The sequence below is a fragment of the Hippopotamus amphibius genome, chromosome 4 (genome assembly GCF_030028045.1).
Source record: "Hippopotamus amphibius kiboko isolate mHipAmp2 chromosome 4, mHipAmp2.hap2, whole genome shotgun sequence".
Taxonomy (NCBI): domain Eukaryota; kingdom Metazoa; phylum Chordata; class Mammalia; order Artiodactyla; family Hippopotamidae; genus Hippopotamus; species Hippopotamus amphibius.
Genome location: NC_080189.1, coordinates 82,722,974 through 82,738,631, shown reverse-complemented (window position 1 = coordinate 82,738,631; position 15,658 = coordinate 82,722,974). Strand labels below are relative to the sequence as shown.

The 15,658-nt window shown below is 39.4% G+C and overlaps 1 protein-coding gene across 3 annotated transcripts in view; it reads right to left on the bottom strand.

The window, feature by feature from the left end:
- VPS41 (VPS41 subunit of HOPS complex) overlaps positions 1-15,658 on the bottom strand; it is a 182,219-nt gene that overhangs the window by 88,580 nt on the left and 77,981 nt on the right. For all 3 annotated transcript variants that reach the window (XM_057731540.1, XM_057731542.1, XM_057731539.1), the window contains 3 exons: positions 13,482-13,556; positions 4,289-4,351; positions 1,037-1,102 (listed from right to left, as the gene is read on the bottom strand). In XM_057731540.1, coding sequence (XP_057587523.1) covers positions 1,037-1,102; positions 4,289-4,351; positions 13,482-13,556 — 204 coding nt within the window. The remainder of the gene's footprint in view (positions 1-1,036; positions 1,103-4,288; positions 4,352-13,481; positions 13,557-15,658) is intronic.

Genomic DNA, 15,658 nt, shown 5'->3' with positions numbered 1-15,658 from the left:
AGGTCAACAAAGACAAGTAAGGTAGCTGTTTTCTTCAGAAGTGAGTTAGCTGCAGCTCTAAGATAGAAAATGTTAGTTTAAATCTGTAATTCCCGCTGATTAATCCCACAGACATTTTTATGTGAGGCTAATGAGCCCTGGGGAGGGGAGGGAAGGAGCTGGTCCTCAAACGGAAGTCAGAGCTGGTGCCGTCTTGGCTTTGTGCCTTAGAATGGAACTGGAATCTACAAGGACCTGCCACTGAACTTTACACTGAGCTAAAACCAGCGCTTGCAAAATGCTGAGTAAGGGAACGACCAGTATGTTGCCCTGCCCTATCATCCTATGAAGCCGCAGACCAAGAGAAAACGACAGATAACTCCTAAAAACATTCAAAACCATTTGGTAGCTGAGCCTCAGAGTAGCCATTCCATCGCTATACCCTGCTATGGAAATAACTGCACACAGCCTTCTCGCCACTGAGCCCCAAACTGAAATAACACTCAGGGTTCCAGGACAGGGATAGCATTTTGTTTTAAAAATGGTTTTAAAAAAATCACCGGTGAATAAAAATAGAAAAAAAAATTAACTTATTTTATAAGCAGTCTTCAATTTTAGAATTTATCTACAAACATGTAAATGTACAAAAGGATTATTTTATATATGCCAGGAACATGTCAGTAACAAAGAGCCATAATTGTTCGAAAACTTTTTCAAGGACTGCATGAGATTTTCTACAAGCGTGAGAAAACACTAGTTTACTTGCTCTTTTGTTATTTTTAAATACTACCTCTTTTTTGTGGAAGAGACAATATTTCAAAGCGTTAATAGGTAGTTTGAGTAACATCTCTGTTTTTGTCCCACATCTTTTCCAAAGGAATGTCAGTGAGAAGCACTGAGGCCACACCTCCCCCAAGAGGTGATGGTCTCGATTTCACCACACTGTACTTTCTCCAATTTTCTCCTAATGAAGAGTCAGATATTAAAAATAATAAGGATAAAGAGCAAACAGAACCCCCTCAAAGACAGCATCTGACGGTCAACACGCAGCGTTTACCTTCTTCCCTCCAGTCACAAACTGCTTGCAGCTGGATCTCACGAAATGCGGATGCACGGCAATGATCTGCAAGGGAATAAGGACCCGACAGTGGTTTAGGAGTCACAGCTCCAGCACATGAAAGCCCTTTGTACATTACTGGCAGCATGATCTAAAAATCAACCTGGTATCCTGGTAGGAAGTAATCTATTCAGGTAATATTTTGCACCAACTGAGGATGAGTTTTGTTCTGGTGTGAAAGGGTTTTCCTTTGCGAAGCCGGATCAAAGCTAAAAGGTAAGAGTGAACAGCTGTAGTTTCTGGCTGAGTGAGACCCTCTGAGTGGACGCCTCTCTTTAGAGACAGCCAAGGTGGGCAACTGAGGCAGCGAGGTGTCATAAATGTTGCTAGCTGAATACATTTCATAGAAGAAACCCAGAGAAAGAACCCCACCAGCTCCTTGTCTGGATGCCTTCCAATGACTGAGCACACCCCACGGAACCGGGCTGGCAAGGCAGCCTCAGACATTTGGTGTAGTCACACCCGGACCCTGTCAGTGGACAAGACAACGGAGCTGCAGGACCCAACAGTTCCAGAGCTCAGCATCCAGGCCCCCTCCTTCTACCTCCAGCCTCAGTCCCTGGCCCCCTGGTTCTCATCTGCTCTCCGCAATCTCCTCCCAACGCGCCACGAAGGTTTCTCCCAAGCCTGGTCCATCCCTCATCACCATTTACTTCCCCTGCCAGTGGCTTACTAAGGGCTGGGGGCTGCACTCAGTGTACACCCATCTTTGGGGCTCCCCTTTGATGGCTGTCAGCCTGCACAGACTCTGCCTCCTTATTTTCTTATCCCTAAACCCACGTATTCACCAACACATTGTGGTTTTTTTCCAACCTAATATAGAATATTTCTAGGCATTAAAAAAAATTCATACAATTATACATGTTCCATTCTTATGAATTAATTAATACATTTCCATCCTCTAACAGGACAGATTTCTCTTCCTACACTGTCATTTTGAGGGCATTTAGCGTATGACTCCTCATTTCTCTAACCACTCCTCCCTCCCAGGTTAGCCCTTCTTCACTTCCATACTTTCCTAATCCATCCTGGATACAGAGGGAATCATTTACATACTCTGTTACGTGTTTTTAAAATCTCTCATGAGTGTCCTCTTCGCTTTCTTATAATGCTCAGTCCTAGACCACAACTGCTATTCTAGACATCCCTGGGCCCCTCAACCACATTACCTTACCCCTTTCTCCTCTTCATCCAGAAGAAACCAAGGCCATCAGGGTCATTGCCCTTGACTGCCCAATGTAGCAACACTTGGACTTAGTCTCACTGGCAAAGGCGGTAGGACTCATACCCAAGGTTCTGTTCCCTTCCCACACGGTGGACCCCATCCCTTAGGGCTGCTCCACTAAGTATTCCCTTTCTCTTATTTTGGATCTTTCCCCCTCTACTGATTTTTTACCATCAACCAAAACATGACTGGAAGAAATCCTCCTGGATCCCGGCCCTTTCTCCATCTGAACTTCCTTCTTCAATGTGAAGTTACTGGAAAGAAAAGTCTACACTGCTTGTTTCTACTTCTTCATCTCCAATTTACTCCTTGATATGTGGTGAGCCTCCTGTTCCTCAACTCTCCTCATTAAGGTCGCCAGTGAACTCATAATTACCAAATAAAATGCCCCATATCAGTTCCCACCTCATGGGATCCTGGCGCTGTCTTTCCTGTGCTGCCCACTCCTTCCTTCTAGAAACCCTCTCTCCTTTGGCTTCCTTGGCACCACTCTTCTGGGTCTCCTCCGATCCTCCTGACTAATTCTTAGATCCCTGTTTTCTTTTTTCCCCTCCCACTCTCTGAATCTTTAAATTAGTGCTCAAAGATGTGACCATTACTCTTCTCATTCTTTAACTGGATAATACCTCTCAAAATGGTTTCATCTTACTCAGCCATGGTTATCCATTTTGTGTTTTTAGGGCCAGTCTCCATTCTGACCTCCACATTCACGTCTCCGTGAATATTTCCTCCATAACATTTCCACCGGATGTGCTACCGTTATCTAGACTCGAGACCTAACTAGCAGCATCCCTCCTCAAGTCCTCCCTTATTTCCATTGATGGCATTCCCACACACCATTACTAAAGCAAGAACCTGTATTTACCCTCAGCTCCTCCATCTTTTATTACCCTCGGCCAAGCCGTCGCTAAGGCTTATTAAGCCTACCTCCTCGAGGCTGTTCCAGTTCATTCCTCTTACACCATCTTGAATGTTCACTATCGCTCTCTGTATTGAGCTCCTGTAATGCCGTGTCTAGGGTACGGCGTTATCCTTCTAAATTGTCTCCTATCCCCAATCGCTCTCTTCCTCACATCCCCCTGCACTCTGGCAGGGCTGGCTTTCTAAAACACACGTCAGATCCCATCTCTCCTTTACCTGCTGATCAATAAATGTTTGAATAAACACGTGAGAAAATTGAACAGCCTCTTCCTTTAACAACTATAATAGCCACTGTAACTACCATGACGGTTAATCTAAAACTGGTCCTCCTGCCTCGGGTCTATCAGCTCTCCCATCTACACTGTGTATAGCTGCCATATTACTTTTCCTTAAGCTTAGCTCAGTTTATGCCACTTCTGTGCTCTTCAACATTCAATAATTTCTCCTTATCTACCAGACGCAGTCCAAATTTCTTTGCCTGAATATAAAGCCAGCCTCAATCTGCCCATGCAGCTTTCCTGCCAAGTCAGTATTTTATGCACCATCTAAACTAGACTATTTGCCACTTCCTGAACATGATTTGAACTTTCTAGCCTCTCTGTTTACATTATACTGTTCTTCCACATGGGAAGTCAGCTTTCTCCATCTGCCCTGTCCATTTATTAAAGCCCAGCCAAACATCAGTCCATCTAGGAGGCCATCACTAACAAGAACAGCTAGAAGTAACTTCTCTCAGTTTTAGACTCCTGAGTACTGTTTTTATTTCTTTGAGTCTTAAATCACAGATTGTGTGTGTGTGCGCGTGCGTGTATGTCATCTCACCCACTACAACAAAAGATTCCTGAGGCTAGACTGAGATCACAGTCTGTGCACCTTCATAATACACATTCCGTGCACCTTCACAGCATTGAGTAGTATCTGGTGCATTAGTTGAATGGATACTTGCTGATAAAATTAATGCAAAATAGGTAGTGTTCAAAATATTGTAATCTTACAGCCTTTGTTGAGAAAATCCTTAGAAAAATTAAAACTTACTGAATACTTACTTTAATGGGACAGTCAAAAGTCTCATGAAATTCTTCTCCAGAATACAGTCCAAACACCTGCACCTAAAAAGTAAATGGATCTCGTCAGTTCACCATGATAGTAACAAAGAGGGCTGCTGAGTCAGTGAGAACACGTATTACCGATAAAAAAGTAGAACACTTAGTTATCTAAGGCCCTTGTAATCTCTATTAAATATCCAATGAAAACAATTCTATTGGGGTGAAAATATACCACTGCAATTAAGCTTTTACAAGCATGGACAGAGTTTCCTTTCCACACCACAAATTTGTTTTTATTAAATGGATGTCACCTTTTAAAAAATGAAATAGATATGAATAGGTTATTAATACTTTTTTATGAACTTCCCATAGGCTACTCCTAAAGGAATTATTTATTCCTTTCCTTAAAGGAAAAAGGAGCTTCTTTTTTGAGTCACAGATATATAAATCAACTGTGCAGATCAAAGTGGCAAGAGATTAGGTGAACTGCACTTCATTTACAACCTTATCTCGAATCTGTTGAGAGCCTAAAAATGTAAGATTTAATTTTCTCCTTATCAGTGCCTCCCTTAAAGTTGTTTAATCTTAATCTTTTCTCTGAGTGGTTGACTTTAAAAACTGACTCACATACATATTCAATTGAATAATGTACATAAAGGGTACAGATCACAGATTCAGAACTTGACAAATTTTTATGATATGAACACACCCCTGCAACCACTACCCAGGTCAAGAAGTAGAACCCAAGAAGCTCCCTTGTGTTCCTCGCCATTCATTCACACCTTCACAAACTAACTGCTCCTCTGAAATCTATCACCTTTTGGTAAGTTGCGCTGATGTTTGAATTTTAAATTAATAGAATCATAAACTATTTCACTGGCTTCTTTCACTCGACATTTTCCTTCCGATATTTATCCATACTGCTATGTACGTGCAGCAGGAGCTGGTTCTTCGTGGTTGCCGTATAGTATATCAATGTATGAATACACCGCAATTCCTGTATCCATCTTCCATTGATCATCTGGGTTGTTTCCAGATGAAGGCTATTATGAATAATGCTGCAATGAACACTCTTTCCAAATCTTCTGGTCCGCTTACCACCCATTTATGAAGAAATGGCATCGCTGAGTTATACATCTGTTCACATCTAACAGACAGCCAAACTATTTTGCAAAGTGGTTCTGATCAATTTACACTCTCACCAGCACAGCATAAGAATTCCAGGAGCTCTCAAACACTTGGAACCAGCTAATAGGGGCACTTAACTATTTCTCAACACTTGGGATGTGTTCACTCTTTCCAGTCTCTAGAGGAGTGGTGTAATTTCTTCTTCAGATTTTGTAAGAATTCACTGGTGAAGCCATCTAGGTCCAATGGCCCTCTGAGAAAGTTTTTCATTACAAATTCAATCTTTAAAATAGATATAAAACTACTTAGACTTCTGATGTCTTCTTGTTTTCTTCTTAGTAAGTTGTGAGTGGTTCATTTGTGCAAGTTCCAAGAGGAAAATGTGCTCATGTTATGATAATCACTTGGGGATATAAATTCTTTCATTAAAATATAAAATCCTTAGAACATTCCATTCATTTTGTGACTGCTGTTTTTACACCCTTGTGCCAAGTATGTTATTTGGGTTCCAAGAACAGCACGTGGTACAATGTAATGTAGAGGGAATTTGATTTACCGAGGTAGTCTGTTAAAATGTATTCTTGACACGGCAAAAACACGCAGGCCCCACTACCACCTTGCTTTTCATTGTTTAGAGGGCATCGCATAACTGCCTTTGTATAAATGTATAACACAGGATGCACTGAACTTCTTAAAAAATGGTGGTTGAGAAGTTCAAAAGAACAGCACTGTATTCAGAGTTTAACTCTATCCCAGGAAGCTGAACTTGAGTGAGCCCCACAAATTCAAGAAAATGGGGTCAAAGACAGGTAGGTACTGTATCACCTGAATCTTAATGGAGTAAATTAACAAGTGGTCAATTTACTAACGTTACATCAGTAGAAAGTCATGCTAAACTAAGAAGTTTCCATTCTTCTAACATATGCTACTTCTATTCACTCTAACAATGTCATGGACAACATGGTCCCATATGAAATCTTACACTCCTGCTAAGAACTTGGACCTCTAAATGCTTCCACATGCTTTATTTCAATGGTTCTCAGACCAGACTGCACAATTAAGATCCCTGGATACTAATGGCCAGACCCCACCCTGGAGAAATTAAACTTTCTGGTGGGACAAAATGATATGTTTTTTTCTGGTGGAACATATTTATTTCACTCACACCATGGTCAACATCTAGAAAGTCTAGATGTTCCTCTTAGTTCTAAATTTATTTTTTAGCTGTAATTTGATTTAGTTGTAACCAACGGGGAAGCCATGATTACAACTGCGTGAGGAGCAGCAAACTTTCTAAGATTCCAAATTGGAAAGTGTATTTCGATAACATCTTCTCAAAGATGTGAGGTCACTTCTCAGTCTTCTCCAATTGTGCAGGGGAACAAGCTTCTGGAAAAGTCATCTGTTAAAATGGTCAGTGTCATTCTGGCTTTTTAAGAAATTTTATTCTGAATTAAACTATCCTTATGGATTCGAAAATGGGAATAAATACCTTTAAAATGATATTTTTAAAGGTCGACAATTGACAGTACATAACTAGCATTGAAAATCTTGCTCTGCCTCATTTGGCCCTTACAGCAAGACTGCTTAGGGATGAAAGCAAACACCCTTGTGCCTGTTTAACAGATGACTCTGCGGAAAAATGAAATGACTCACCTAAAGTTGTAAAAGTCAAGAAGACTGTTCCAAGCCCTATTCTTCTACACACTATCACCAGAGGAGCTAGCCTAAAATCTGCAAGTAAGAAAGATATCTTTGTATACAAAGTGTGAGAAAAGTAGAATAAAGAAAACAAAATCAAAAGCCTCCAATATTTGCCAAGCTAAAGTGAAAGGGATTATCAGGCTATGAAGCAGACAACTCCACTAAACAGAAGTTGAAACTACATGCAGCATACTGTGCGTTCAAATGGATAAACTTCCTTCTGCCTATAACAGGGTGAAGATGATTTTAAGAACAAGAGTCAAGTGATTTCTTATTATGGGGGAACGTATATGAGCTGTAAACAAGTAGGAGCCAGTCAAAAAAGACTGAGGCATCAATAAGTGAGAAAATAAATATTAGAAATATCATGACTCTAATGCTGAAAATTAAATTATGAATTTCCAGGAGTAAGTGTCCCTTTAAAAATCATGAATCCAACAACAACAACAACACGATGAATCCGCATGAAGATATAATAGCAGAGGGATAAGAAGCCATCAACGGAAGAGAACAAACTGCAGAAGGTTCTTAGCAAACTGGCTGACACTCGTGACTACCCCTGAGAACGAGTGGAAGCAAAAATGTCACTGCCGTACTAGAGGGGCTGCAGGGGTGTTTGCCGAAGGCGGCAAAGCTAGATTAGAACTCTTAGGTTAGTCTCTATTAGTATGTTTCACGGAATAACATTTTCCTCAACTGTCATTTTCTCCTTCAGTGTGGAAAACACTGAGACATCACAAGACGATCTCATAAACTTTATCAGCACAAGCAGGGTGAGTTGTGAAACCTTTGATATTTCGGTTCATTTCACTAATGTGACACCCAAACTATTTGGTCACAACTTATGCTACGAAAGCCAATAAAATCCCAAACAATTCTCACTCATTCCTTCCCTCTCTCCCTCTTTGTCATTTTCGCAGTGATTATCACACTCCTCTGTGAAAGGAATCCGTTCAATGATTGCCTAGAGGGTTTGGGCTTTTAGGAAGATCGTGTCTGAGATAAGAATCATATATTTAAAGGTTAAAATAGAGAGGATCCTTTTGATAATGGCATCCCCCATAGCAGCCCTGACAATTTCTCCCAACTTGTCACAAAAATACCTAATGAAGAAAACGAGAAAATTTGGAACAACTAGCCTTAGAGTCAATCTACTACAAAGTCCTGGAGGATCTCTCGTTAACTACAAACCCATAGAGTGATAGGAGGACTGCAAAAGGTATGTGCTATGTGTTTAGAAGTAAAGAAACTCTACCCTCATGAAACAATCAGGAAGGTGCATAAGCCTTCTCCACTGTAGCATGGAATTCTATGTATTTGCCGACCAGAAAACTGGATGACAGGCCACCTGATATAGAGAAACCGTGAGTGAGGTGACCAGAGTGTCAGACAACCCTCCCAGCTATTACTTCACTGTAACACCCCTCTCAAACCCTGGCTTCCAAATAACAACAGGTCAAGCATTAGAACAGGGGTGAACATGTAAACTGTCATTCCATCTAGGGCAGGTGGCTGGAGGGACCCTCGCAGGGAAGATGGCAGGTTTTCATATTCTCCACCCACGGAGGGTATCAGAGACCTAGGAGAGAATATAGGAGAGCCTTCCAGTTCACTGGAGGAGCTGCCTTCACTGGATACCAGTCAGAGGAAATGGAGCTCATTAACAGGTCCCTGTGTGGAGCCGAAGGGTGAGTCTATAACACCCAGAAGGGTAACAAGCAGGGCCTGAATCCGTTTGCTAACCCAGGTTCAGAAAGAGCTTGTCTCCTTGTTCTGGAATGGATAAACGAGTAACAAAAACGTACACAAGGTCTATAAAAAGAATACTGCAGAACACAATTCCAACAACCCGGAAGGAGAAAAGCCATGCTTTAAAAAATGTTTTAATAGGGACTTCCCTGGCAATCCAGTGGTTAAGACTCCGTGCTTCCACTGCAGGGGGCATGGGTTCGATCCCCGGTCAGGGAACTAAGATCCTGCATGCTACGCAACCAAAAAATTTAAAAATTTTAAAAATAAAAAAAATTAATAGTAACCAGGGGGAAAAACAAATACTACAAAACTGTCGACTTCAATAAGAAGACACCTCTATGAATCTGGAGCACAAGGATAGGATGAGGATGAGGATGACAACGGCTGACATTTACTACGTGTTTCTTCTGTTCCAGATACTATTCCAAACCATTGACATATATTAACTAATTCATTTCTCCTAATGATTAATGAGGCAGGCACTGTTACTATCCCCCTTTTATAGAGGAGGAAATAGGTTGAAGCACAGAGAGGTTTGAATCACTTAGCTGACAACACACAGCTCAAACGTGGGAGGATAATTCTACTCCCAATCACTCGACCTCTAAGACACTTTAAGACACATGAGAAGTAGTAATTTTTTGTTTTAAAAACAAAACATAGATCAGGCTGATATGAAAAGAGAGCTGGGAGAGATTGAAGGAGCTCAGGAAAATTAAAAAGGCAAAACAGAATAAAACTCTACTCCAGAAAGCAAAATTGACACTGGAAGCAAAGCACATTAGCAAAGGGACCAAAGAAGAAGAGAAACTCTCCCTGACTACAGAGAAATGAGGGGATAAAAAGCAGGAGAAAGCAAAGCGTGTGTGTATGTGTGTGTGTGAGACCAATTTTCCTTACAATATATTTTTTAATTAATTAATTTTTAAAAATTGGAGTATAGTTGATTTACAATGTTGTGTTAGTTTCTGCTGTATAGCAAAGTGAGTCAGTTTAGATAGATAGATAGATAGATAGATAGATAGATAGATAGATAGATAGATAGATAGATAGGGATATATCTCCACTCTTCTTTAGATTCTTTTCCCACATAGGTCATTACAGAGTATTGGATAGAGTTCCCTGGGGTAGTTAGTAGGTTCTTATTAGTTATCTACTCTGTATATAGTAGTGTGTATGTGTCAATCCCAATCTCCCAATTTATCCCTCGCCCTCTGACATAAATTGCAGCAAGATCTTTTTTTAATCCGCCTCTGAGAGTAATGAAAATAAAAACAAAAATAAACACATGGGACCTAATTAAACTTAAAAGCTTTTCCACAGCAAAGGAAACCATCAACAAAACAAAAAGAAAACCCACAGAATGGGAGAAAATACTTGCAAACGAAGCAACTGACAGGGTATTAATCTCTAAAATATACAAACAGCTCATGTAGCTCAATATCAAAACAAACAAAAAAAAAACACCAAAAAACCCAATCCAAAAATGGGCACCAGGTCTAAATAGACATTTCTCCAAAGACAACATACAGATGGCCAAGAGGCACATGAAAAGATGCTCGACATCACTAATTATTAGAGAAATGCAAATCAAAACTACAATGAGGTATCACCTCACACTGATCGGAATGGCCATCATCAAAAAGTCCACAAACAATAAATGCTGAGAGGGTGTGGAGAAAAGAGAACCCTCCTATAGTATAATTTCTAAAGGGAAGAAGGGTGAATAGGGCTTATCCCCTCTTACCCTGAAAAGGTGAGGTACAACAACGCAGGAAGGGAAGAGGCCACTAAGCACAACGGTTAGTGAAGAGTTAGCAATAAAAACGGAATGAACTGAGAGCCTCCCACACACCCAGCACGGGCTGTGCCACATTCCCATCCAGGCCTCGCACTGCGCCCACTGCCCAGCTGAGGCCGTGGAGGGGCCGGGGGTCAAGCAACATCCCTGACCTAACAGAGCAGAGTGGGAAAGCCGCTCAGGCAGGCGCAGTGCAGAGCCATGCTCTTAGCCTCTGCGCAATACCGCCTCCAGCCTAAGTATTATTGAGTTTCTTTGAAGAAATGAAAACACGTGGAACTGAAGCAATAATCAAAATCAGGACTGAAGTCAACTTTCCTGAAATGAAAACAATACTTCAGTATATGGATCAAAAGGACTTGCTCTCTTCCAGACAAAATGAATGAAAATAGACCCGAACAAGACATTAACTTAGCAAACTGAATTACAACGGCTGTTCCTTGTTGTTTGTATTGTTCTTGTTATTATGATGAGTCTGAGCTCCAAGGCAGGACAAAAAAAAAATTAAAAAGGTTTTGTGAAAGAACAGAAGTAGGCTGGCCTCTGACATGTCTAGGAAAATAAAGGTTAGACAAAAGAGTGCAAGGTCTCCAAAATTTTGAAAGAAAATAGTTCAACCCAGAATTCTATATTACATTGATTCTGGTTTACGTATGAAGGCAACACAGGCAAGAGATCAGAAAATAAGCCTTGTATGTACTTTTCCTGAAAGTTACCTAAAAATGTATACCAGTAGCGCACACACACACACACACAAACACGTGAGCATATGCACACGGTATTTGTATGAGTGTGTTTCCAAATTTAGAACTCGAGGGTAAAAAAGTCCTGGAATGAGAAGATTAGAAATGAGCACCAGCTGAATAAACAGAGTAAATTTTAAACAACTCTTAGAATTATGACTTTAAAACTGAACACAAATATCAGAAGTTATCTTTGCAATAGAAGGTAATGATTTATCTAGGAATCTGAATGCACTAAAGAAAGAAAAATCACAACGGCCGTTTAAAGATGCATGAGATCTGGGTATCTGGAGCTGATACTGCTTAACAATCTCACGCTGCTGTCATTCTAGCCACTTTACTAGATCATTCTGTATTAGCTCCTCAATTTTCACAATACTGACGAACCCATGGTGAGGGCTAGCTTATGTAATTATGTGCGCTGAAATATTTATTTTCAATTCTATCAATGCTGACAAGATATATGAGAAAACTATTTTTAAAAAATGCATCATGGGCGTCCAACAAAATTATATACAATAATTTTATATTTTATAGATATATAGAAATATATATATATATTTGACTAAAATAGGAAAACAGAGGTGTTTGTCAAGAAGTTTGCCAGGAGATATCTGAGGGTCATCTCATTATCCACCAGACACAGTAGTTAAAATATCCTGCTTTGCCACATCAAATAGTAATTCTTCAAAAGTCAGAGCTCTGAAAATTCTTACATGAAGTATCTTAGAAGTTCTTTTCCAATTCAAAAACAATATTGTTCTTCAATAAATTAGTTCAATTACATTGGCATTAATACAGAAGGAATTCCTCATCTTTCAGAAAACAAAAATGCAGATGATATTTCATTATAAATACAAAATGTTTCAACAGTTTGGATAATTCTTCTCAATTTCTGCAAATACCAACTCTTCCCTTATCTGTCTCTGCCGGTGGTTCATCTCAGAATTTCAGAAAGTACTGTAAAATTTGACAGTGCTTTTTGAAAAGCATGAGTGTTCCAATTACTATTTCAAAAGACTCTTTGGGCAACATTAGGCTTAGATACATAAAAATGCATTCTTGTATGTCACAAGGACTTCATTTTTCTTTTTTTAACAGATTAAATGGGTATAAATTTTTTACACTGAGTACATTGTTTTTAATTTACTCACTCTAATGGCCCGTTGAATTTAGATCACTTAAAAAACATAAAATTAGATTAGGAAATCTGCTCTACTCAGTCAAGAATACGTAAGGTTCTGTAATGATTCTTAATGCACTCTTTTCTTCAACAGTTATTTTAGAAGAGTAGCTTAAATACACTGCACATTAGAATTTTATCATTGCAAACCAGCATTAGAAAAGCCTTCCATTGACTGAAAAACAAAAAAGACATTCTTGTAAGTGGAAAATCAATCACCATAACCACTAAATGTCACAGCTCAACATCAGCAAGAAGCACTGATAATTGTTAGTTATACACTGCACAAATGATGTATGTCCTCAGTCGAGGAAGTGGGGGCCAGGTTTTTAGAAAACTGTACATATATTGATTTTACATTTATTTAATGTGGCCATTGTAAGATACTTTATTCTTCTGATAAACTATGATTGCTTACCAAAAGATTCTATAATTCAAGAGAAACATTCATAACGGGTGTGTGAAAATGAAAACCACCGGCCCACAGAAATCATGCCCACGAAATCCAATTTTGTGGATTTATGGCAGAAAGGCATGAAACCACTGTCTTGCAGGAACTGCAGACTAGTCGCTGAAGTCTAAGTGGCACGGCAGTAATGATTAAGGTGACATGTCCCCCTGCCACAGCTGTTAATCAGCTTAATACTAGTTATATTATTGACATTCTTGTAATTATTTTTCCTTAAGGCACAATTGCGCAAAATATATTTTACTTTAATTATGAGCAATCAGGAATAAGTCCGATACCCAAAAAGAATAATCGAGGTTCTCCTAATGCAGGTGTAAGGTAAGCAGAGAGCTGTTCCAAGCCCCCAGAGTCGGTGACATCGCAGGCCCCAGAGCTGGAGCAGTGCTTTCCACATGACCGTGTGATCCCCATACCTTGCCATCCTCTGAACACACGCCCATGTGTTCGCCACTTTCGTCCAGACTAATCTGATTTATCTTCACAGGACTCTATTAAAAACAAAAGAACATACAAAAATGGTCAACTTTAGAAATATATATACGCACACGTGTGTGTGAGTGTATGTACGTCGCACGTTTTGGCTCTTGGTAAAATGTAAGTGATGCGAGCTGCCTATTAGTTTAGATGCATGAGTCCAAGACACAGTTTGCTTTTGCAAGTGAAAATGGTAAAATATAGCTTTGTTCCCAGACATGTAATAAGCTCAGAAACCTAAGATTTCCCCAAAAATTACCTATTTCACGTACTTGAAGTCCCAACTAAAATGGTATTTTTCTTACCTGTTATGTGCCTTTTTATATGTTCTGTTCTATTTACTCCACACTCTTTAAATTTCTTTCCCAGACAAGAACAAAACAAAAACCAAAATAAAAATCACGATGTAAAGAAAAATTAAGTTTTTCTTTAATCTGAAGTATAGCTGATTTAAAATGTCATGTTAGTTTCTGGTGTACAGCAAAATGATTTAGATACACACACACACACACGCACATTCTTTTTCATATCCTTTTCCATTACAGTTTATTACAGGACATTGACTATAGTTCCCTGTGCTATACTGTAGGACCCTGTTGTTTATCTATTTTATATATAGTAGTGTGTATCTGCTAATCCCAAACTCCAAACTTAACACTCCCCTACCACCTCTTCCCTGTGGTAACCGTAAGTTTGTTTTCTATGTCTGTGAGCCTGTTTCTGGTGAGTCATATCTTAAATCCCGCATATAAGTGATATAATATGGTATGTCTTTCTCTTCCTGACTTTCTTCACTTAGTATGATAATCTCTAGGTCCACCCATGTTGCTACAAATGGCATTATTTCATTCGTTTTCATGGCTGAGTAATAGCCCTGTGTGTGTGTATACATACACACCACATCTTCTTTACCCATTCATCTGTTGATGGACATTCAGGTTGCTTCCATGTCTTGGCTATTGTAAATAGTGCTATGAATATTGGGGTGCATGTATCTTTTCAAATTAGAGTTTTCTCTGGATATACGCCCAGGAGTGGGATTACTGGATCATGTGGCAACTCTAAAATCTTAGTTATTTTACTTCAGCTCACCAGCCAATCCATTTGTTCTTCTCTTATAAATTACTAAATCAACCTGTTATTTATATTTTCCACTTAGTACTTTCTGGTGAAAACCCATAGGGTGTAATTAATACTAACTTTGTCATCCTCCACTCTTTTGCGTAATCTTAAATTTAAAAATCTGTGAAGATAGGAATTAGGCATTCTACTTTGGATGTATTTTCCCAACAGTAAACACACAACTGTACTTTTAATACTTTTTACAGTTTTCCAATTCTCTATGCAGCCAACTATTTACTAACTAAAATATTCATACAGGTGAATTTTCTAAATAGAAATCAAAATCAGTAAATGTTAACACTAAAAATGGCAAGCTCTTTCTTTTCTTAAATAATGACAGTTTCCAACTATCTTCCACAAAACATGATAGAACAAATTAACCATGAAAAGAAAAGACTTTATCAGTTAAGACATGAGCCTGCAAATTAGTTTTTTAAAAATACTTAACCTTAAAATAATTTGGTTTGTGCATAAGAATAAAATCAAAATATGCAAAATTGATTGTTTCATGCTCAACAGAAAACATCTCCAAGCTAGTAAGCAATGACCAGGACTCCCAGACCTTGTAAAGGCCAACCACTGATGGATGCTGCTGAGAGAAATTCCCATGTCACAGGTGGAGTCAGCTGGCCACAGAACCCTTTCTCATCCTGATCCCTAAATCACTTCTGAAATGCAGCTTATGAAAACAGAGCTATCTCCTTGAAAGTTCCTAGAATGTCAGAAGAGGAAAGGACCTTACAGAGAGATATTTGATCCATTTACAGGAGAATAAACCAACCCCATGGATGAGATTCACAACAGAGAAAAAGCAGAGCCAGGGCTCTGGCCTTGAGAGCAGTGAAGAGCACTTTGTGATGGGCAGCAAGGAAGATGCAAAACAAAAGCTGAACTGGGAAAGCACTGAGGCCAGCATGTCTGGACTTCTGGTCGACAAGTCAATGTTCAGTTTCTACAGTCTTCTCTGGATAACTGTTAATAGAAGATACTCAGT